The sequence below is a fragment of the Vulpes lagopus genome, chromosome 14 (assembly GCF_018345385.1).
Source record: "Vulpes lagopus strain Blue_001 chromosome 14, ASM1834538v1, whole genome shotgun sequence".
NCBI lineage: Eukaryota > Metazoa > Chordata > Mammalia > Carnivora > Canidae > Vulpes > Vulpes lagopus.
The window spans coordinates 20,321,752-20,329,621 of NC_054837.1; the positions used below are offsets into that span (position 1 = coordinate 20,321,752).

Consider the following 7,870-nt stretch of genomic DNA (forward strand, 5'->3'; position numbering starts at 1 on the left):
CACATATTCTACTGGCGGCCACTCAATATCTTTGCCATCCAAAGTCTGTCAGGACCCAATCTTGATACTTAAATTAGCTCCACTTATGGTCCCTTTGCTTTACCCACCCCCAGACATAAGAAACCAAGGACAAGCCTGTTATAAACAATGTTATCCAGAGGCCTGTATGCAGCAGCCATAAACCTTCATTACATAAACAAAAATAACCTTAATGCTGATTTTGGAGGGAAAAACAAAGAATACAACTCTCAGATCATGGACCAATCTAAGTTATTTATTTAAGCCATCTCCTGCCATAAGCAAAAGGATGGAGGATCAGTATACTGGTCATCAAAGTAAGGAAGGTGAGCTTAAGGTCCCATATACTTTTCTGGTCCGTGTGCAGAGTCATGGTCCAAACCAGTCCTGTGGTCCCCACTGGGTGCTGGTCCAGGTTCTGTTTATTCATCTTCATAGCCGGTTGGAAGTGGATTCACGTGAGAGTTATGGAATAGAGTATGATTACCATCTCCCCAGGGAAAGGGCTGTGGAGTGAAGATGTCAATTAGGCAATTCCAGAAAAGAAATCATAAACAGCACTGCCATAAACTGCTTAAGATAAAAGGGAAGTGACAGACAATACATAACAACAAAATGGTAATTAGTCCTTTAACTACTGGCGTATTTCAGCCGTATTTCAGCCTTCCCGTAATTTAATGGAGCTCTCTTATAACTTCCAGGAGAGCCTTTAAAGTAGACAGTAGGAAAAGCAACCTCAAGTTCATTATTCATAAGCCTCTCCTTGGCAATTAGTCTATCAGTGCAATGTTTATGAAAGTATAATCCACACATGATCTGTATCAGAATGGTAGAGGTGGGTAAATGAGAGGAGATGCTTACTTAAATGCAGACTTCTGGGCTTTATTCCAGACCTAAAACAAACCTCTGGATTGGAAACTGCAACCTACCCTCCTCAAAAAAAAAATTTTTTTTTTTTAAAGATTTGAGACAGAAAACGAGAGAGCATGAGCAGAGGGGAGGGGCAAAGGGAGGAGAAGCAGCAGATTTCCTACTGAGCAGGGAATCACCTGAATTGTATCTAACTTAACCCACTGAGCCACCAGGCACCTCACCCTCAATGTTTTTGCTCATTGTCTTTGAAAAACAATGCTGTAGGGCAGTGGTTTCCAACCGTGGATGATTTTGCTCCTCCAAGGACATTGGGCAATATCTGGAGACATCTGAGACAGCACATCCAGGCAAAGGTTGAGGATGCTGTTAAATATCTCAGGACTCACAGGATAGCCCCTTGCCCCAACAAGAATTATCCAGCCCCAAATGTCAATAGTACTGAGACTGATAACCCTGCTATATGGTTTTTACATCTATTGTACAAGGGTGGGAGTGGGGCTCAGACTCAAAAAATTCTTTCAGAATCTAAGAATCTAGCTTAAGATGTTATAAGGCCAGTCTCATCTCCTCTAAGTCATGTAATAATTATTAAAGAGCCAGACGGGCCTCTTGTTAAGAATACTTACAACAAGCAATGGAAAACAAATGCATTGCATCTACATCAACAGCAAAGGATAAAACACTTGAGAAAATAACTAGCAGAGGTCGGAATAGGAAAAGCTGTTAGTTTCCTCATTATGCAGCTAGTACCTGCCAGATGCCCAGGTCGTAGAAGGGTAAACCACGTTCCCATTTTGCCACTTTAAGGGAGATTCCCAAACATCCAAGTCTCATACAACCGACAACCGTTTCGGGACAGTATCAGAATGCAGAGATGGGATGGATCAGAAAAGGAAAACTGAAGGACTCTTATTGTATGACCTTGAAAAAGAAAACAGATGTGACCCCCCCCCAAGGCTGTTACTTTCCCATAAAACGGGAGAAAATAAAAGTTTGTAAGAATTATATGATAAATTGTACACGATTATAGAGAACTGAGAACTTGGACTAGGCATTTGTAATAAAAGGAGAACGGATACTCGAAAGCCTACAAAGGCGTACCTTGGACCTGATGCGGAGATGGGGGTAGGCGATGAACTCAGGTCTCTCGTGCTCTCCGTGATGCGACTTCAGGAAGACGTTCAGCATGCTCACTCCCACGCCAGGGAGCGCTACGAAGTAGGTGAGGGCCTTCCACATGCGAGCTGTGGAGGGGGCACGACTCTTAGGCCTGGTGTGGGGACCCAGCCCGAGGCTCGCCTCCCCGACCCCAAGTCCTCAAGCCAAGGTCACAGTCCTGCCCTGCCTCGCTCGAGGGGGGCTGAGGCCCGCCCCGCCAACCGCAGCTCCAGTACCTGAGCCCTCCTCGCCGTGGGCGCCGCTCGACATGGACCGCCCCAGCTGTGCCCCGGACCGACCTAGCAGCCCAGAAAGCCGGAACACAGCCGCCGCCGACGCCATTTTCGACCTGGACAGCCTCAACGCCGGAAGCGGAAGTGGAAAATGGGCTGGGGGTGGGACCACAACCCCAAAAGCAAGCTCCTATTGGGCGGAGCCTTAACGCAAGTAGCCTGCGTACTATCCTCCCGGCGGTCGGAGTCCCAGTTAAAATCCTCAGAGCCACCACTTTTGAGGGAGCATGCGCTCTGCACCTCCTCCTCCTGCTGTTCCCACCCTGGTGAGGCGAGGCGAGGATAAGTACGAAAGGGGGATTTATGGAGGGCGCTCCGGCGTCCGGAAGCTGTGTCTTAGTTGGAGTCTGCGGACAGCAGCTGGAGGTTCCGAGCTCAGACCACCCCGTTCCTCCCCCTCCTGTGACGTCATTTTCATCGCACTTGACACAATCGTCGTCATCGTTATTATGTTTGTCTCTCCTACTAGAATATGAACTCTATGATACCAGAGTTTTCCATAGCAGCCTTCCCAGAGCCTGGAATTGCAGGGACTCAATACAAATGAATGAGTGAGTGAATGAATGAGTAGCAACGGGAACCAGGAGGAGCCCTGGGAATCCAGAAAATCTGGATTTTATTTTATTTTTTAAAGATTTATTTATTTATTCAGAGAGAGCAAGACAGAGACAGAGACACAGGGCAGAGGGGGAAGCAGGCTCCATGCAGGAAGCCCGACGCGGGACTCGATCCCGGGTCTCCAGGATCACACCCCGGGCTACAGGCGGTGCTAAACCTCTGCCCGAAAATCTGGATTTTAATTCCGCCTCAACATCCTTAACTTTTGGCTTCTTTTAGCCTTCTCTCCATTGAAACTCGAAGCAAAAATTAACATCTGTTTTGTCTCTTCAAGCCCCCTTCCCCCACTTCTTCCTTTTTCTCCCGTCTACTCCTCTAAAGACAGTTTTAAAAATTAAAATTAGGGGCACCTGGGTGGCTCAGTGGTTGAACATCTGCCTTTGGCTCAGGTCATGATCCCTGGGGTCCTGGGATGAGTCCTTCATCAGGCTCCCCGCATGGAGCCCGCTTCTCCCTCTGCCTGTGTCTCTGCCTTTCTCTGTGTGTCATGAATAAATAAAATCTAAAAAACAAACAAACGAACCCAGAGTAGGGGAACAAACAGGAACTCCATTGTGGGAAGACTAGATTCACATTTTTTTTTTTTTTTTTTTTTTTTAGATTCACATTTTGTTTCCATTCCTTACACCCTGTGACTTTGGGCAAATAAGGTAAAATAAATGTTGTAAGGCTATGCAGTTTCACGAAGACAAAAATTTAGGGTCGTGCTACCAGAGAGTTACAATCTGATGTCGCATTAGATCTCCCTTTCTCTGAGTAGGCCGGGTTTTTTTTTAAGATTTTATTTATTCATGAGAGACAGAGAGACAGAGAGACAGAGAGAGGGAGAGAGAGAGAGGCAGAGACACAGGCAGAGAGAAGCAGGCTCCATGCAGGGAGCCCGACGTGGGACTGGATCCCGGGTCTCCAGGATCAGGCCCTGGGCCAAAGGCGGCGCTCAACCCCTGAGCCACCCGGGCTTAGGCTGGGTTTTTACATTATTGTATGCCACGTGATACATCAAGATTGTCAAATCCCTAGACATCCTCAAACACAGCCAAATGGTACATGAGGCTCCATAGTATGGCCATGGAAAGGGTCCAAGCTCAAGGATCAGGAAATCCTGGGTTTATTTTATTTTATTTTATTTTTAATTTATCATAGTCACAGGCAGAGACACAGGCAGAGGGAGAAGCAGGCTCCATGCACCGGGAGCCTGATGTGGGATTCGATCCCGGGTCTCCAGGATCGCGCCCTGGGCCAAAGGCAGGCGCCAAACCGCTGCGCCACCCAGGGATCCCGAAATCCTGGGTTTAAATCTTTGGTTTGCCACCAACTGTTTACTCTTCTCTAAAATGGGAATGTAATACCCATTTATTCATCCCTTTATCCAATAAATATTTATCAGAACCCAGCTCTACTTTGGGAAGTTACTCAGCCTCCACCTATAATATAATAATGAGATTTCATTTAATAAATATTAACTAAGGTGCCTACTATGTGCCAGCCATGGGTGGTAGGAACTCCAGGTGTAAGATCTCTCTCATTTAACTTACATTCTAGTGGTGGAGAAAGGATTAAATGAAAAATGTCTGGGATGCCTGGGTGGCTCAGCAGTTTGGTGCCCAGGGCATCATCCTGGAGTCCCGGTATCAAGTCCCACATCGTGTTCCTTGCATGGAGCCTACTTCTCTCTCTGCTTGTGTCTCTGCCTCTCTCCTACTCTGTGTCTCTCATGAATAAATAAATAAAATCTTTTTTAAAAAGAAAAATGTCTGAAATATATTAAAGATTCAACAAATATTCATTTCCTCATAGGGCTTTTGTACACTTCGCAGTGTGGTACTGCTAAGTAAAGATTCTATCATGTGCTTGGCTCACAGCACATGCTTGAGCATGATGCTTATGATGTTATTGCCAGGTATGCTCAACATTTCTAAAGCCTCAGGTGTTTGAGTTTGGACAACCCAGGAACCCAAAATCATCAATAAAAAGAATAGCTAATATTTATTGGGCATTTATTTTGTGCCCATATCCATGGTAAGGACTTTATACAAATTGCCCTCTCCACCTCACTAACTGATCACTCCATTCTTCAAGTTAAACACTTGGGAGTCATCTTTGATTCTTCTCTCTCTCTCTGTCTCTCTCTCTCTCTCTCTCTCTCTCTCTCACACACACACACACACACACACACACACACACACACACTTTATATCCAGTCCATCAACAAATCCTGCCAGCTCTTCCTTCAGGCACATCCAGAATCTGACCATTTCCTACTCCCCATTGTTACCAATCTGATCAAAGATGTCCTCACCCCTCACCTGGACAACCACCATGGCCTCCTGACTTGTCTTCCTGCCGCCTGGTCCCCCTACAGTCTATTGCCTACATGGCAATCAGAAGTATTCTTAAAAAAAAAAAAAAAAAAGATTTTATTTATTTATTCATGAGAGACAGAGAGAGAGAGAGAGAGGCAGAGACACAGGCCGAGGGAGAAGCAGGCTCCATGCGGGGAGCCTGATGTGGGACCCCATCCCAGGACTCTGGGATCACGCCCTGAGCCGAAGCAGACACCCAACCTCTGAGCCACCCAGGTGCCCCCTAGAGGGATTCTTTAAAGTCTGTCAGATCATCTTCCTCTCTGGCTCAAAATCCTTACATGGCTTCCATCTCATTCAGAGTAAATACCCAAGTCCTTAGAATAGGCTAGTCCTATACACCCTACCCCCAGCCACCTCTCTCACACCATACTTTCTCCCTACCTCTTGCCCATTTCACTCCAGCTACATTGGCTTTCTTGCCTTTCCTTGGACATGCCATGCATGCCTCTGCCTCAGGACTGCTGCACATGCTCATTTCTCTGCGTAGAAGAGTTTTCTCCCTGATGGCCCCATGAATTACTTCTTCATTTCACTCAGGGGTCTGCTCAGAAATCATCTCAGCAGAAAGGCCTTCCCAGACCACCCAGAAGTGAAATGACCATCCCACTCTGACACTTTATCCTCCTGCTGTGCCTTATCTATCTTCATGGCACTTACCACCATCTGCTGTATTAAATATTAATTGCTTTATTGTCTGTTTTCCTTCACCAAACACCATGGAGCAAGGACTATGTTTTGTTCACCAGTATGACCTCAGTACTTGGCACATGATAGGTATTCACTGAATACACATTAATCCCAACCAAGATCCTGTGAATTAGATACTATTCTACCCACTTTTCATAGAAGGAAACTGAGACTCTGGGAGGTGTAGGAAATTGCCCAGAGTCAGAACTAATTTAGACAAGTGGTAGACCCAGGCAGTTTGGGACTCAGGCCAGTTCTTTTAACCTCAAAGGCATAGAGGCTTTGCTTTAGGTAGAATGATATCAAGCCCAAGAGTTCATGCTGATCTGAGGCTCTGAAAAGAAAAGGAATAACTGTTTGATTTCTGACATCAGTGGGTTTGGAAAGAAAAATCTTTCAAGTTATGGGGTCCTTGAGAATGGACAGAACCATCAAATGTCTCCTCAGGGTACTGAACTGGCAGTTCTCAGCTTGTGCTGCCTCTCACAGTGACCCCCAGGGCACCAGGCCTCTCTGTGCAGGGAGCCTCCCCAAGGCCATGGCCAGCCAGGCCTGGATTTGACGTCATCCTCCCTGGCAGCTGGTGATGTTTATGCTCATGCTGAAGCCACTAAGGTCTCTGATGCTCTATTTCCTTGAAGCAGGGAGCTGGCAGGTGGACATTCCAATCCTGGGGGCGGCTGATGAGGGGAGGCATTGTTGTCAGACTGGGGGAGGCTGCCTAGCCAAGGACAGGGCTTGCTTAGGGAAAAGCTTATCTGGGGGTATCCTGCCTGCTATTCCTAACATGGTTTTTCCCAATAAGAGCACCTCCAGGGGGATCCCTGGGTGGCACAGCGGTTTAGCGCCTGCCTTTGGCCCAGGGCGCGATCCTGGAGACTCGGGATTGAATCCCACGTCGGGCTCCTGGTGCATGGAGCCTGCTTCTCCCTCTGCCTATGTCTCTCTCTCCCTCTCTCTCTCTCTCTCTCTCTATCTCTCTGTGTGTGTGTGTGTGTGTGACTATCATAAGTAAATAAAAACTAAATAAATAAATAAAAAGATTAAAAAAAAAAAAAAGAGCACCTCCAGGAACCAATAAATATTTGTCTGCTAAGAGACTAATCCTACGAGAAAGCACTGAAACATTTTTCCAAGCACACTGCAGGGGAAGCCAGGGTGTTATGACTACCACCTCCATCTTCTGAATAACTTATCTGAGCTGTTCAGCATCATTAGTTCATTTAATTAGGGTCTCAACTATGTCCTTGGACCAGGGTGACAGAACTGACCCTCATGGAACACCCAGTCTAGAGGGAAAGACTGAAAAGTAGGTAGTTATTACAACCAGCGTGCTGGGTTCTACAATGGGAGGCAGTGCAGCATGGATCTTGGTGTCAAGTTCAAGTCTCATTTCTGCTACTCACCTATGTAATCAAGGGGAAGTCATATTACGCCTTAGATTCTCCACCTGTGAATCAGAGTCATTAACAGAATAATAGTTATTAGCTAACATTTATTAAGCACTTACCATGTCCTGGGCCCTTCACATGTACAACAGTCCTATGAGATAGGTGCTATTCTTATTCCTGTTTTGCAGATGAGGAAACTAAGGTACAAAGGGAGGTTAAGTCATTTGCCTAAGTTTCACATCCCTCTAAGTGATTGATTGAGCCAGGATTCAAATCCAGAAAGTCTAGTCTTAACGTTTGCATGTTTAATTACTATGTGATACTGCTTCAATAACTCAAGTAACCTTAACACAAAGTGAACGCTCAAAAATTGTTAACTATTATTATTGCCCTGATTAGGAGAAAGGGTATAGGGTCATGGAAGCAGAGCAGAAGGGCCTGGATTATAGAGGGGCAATCTGAGAAG

The 7,870-nt window shown here is 46.1% G+C and overlaps 1 protein-coding gene across 1 annotated transcript; it reads right to left on the reverse strand.

Annotated features, from left to right (window-relative positions):
* Positions 1-253: 253 nt before the first annotated feature.
* Positions 254-2,446, reverse strand: LOC121475436 (cytochrome c oxidase subunit 6A1, mitochondrial). Its single transcript, XM_041728708.1, has 3 exons — positions 2,286-2,446; positions 1,993-2,135; positions 254-524 (listed from the first exon to the last, which is right to left on the reverse strand). Exons 1-3 carry the CDS (start codon positions 2,389-2,391, stop codon positions 441-443), a joined length of 333 nt encoding a protein of 110 aa, XP_041584642.1. The 5' UTR covers positions 2,392-2,446; the 3' UTR covers positions 254-440.
* Positions 2,447-7,870: the final 5,424 nt, after the last annotated feature.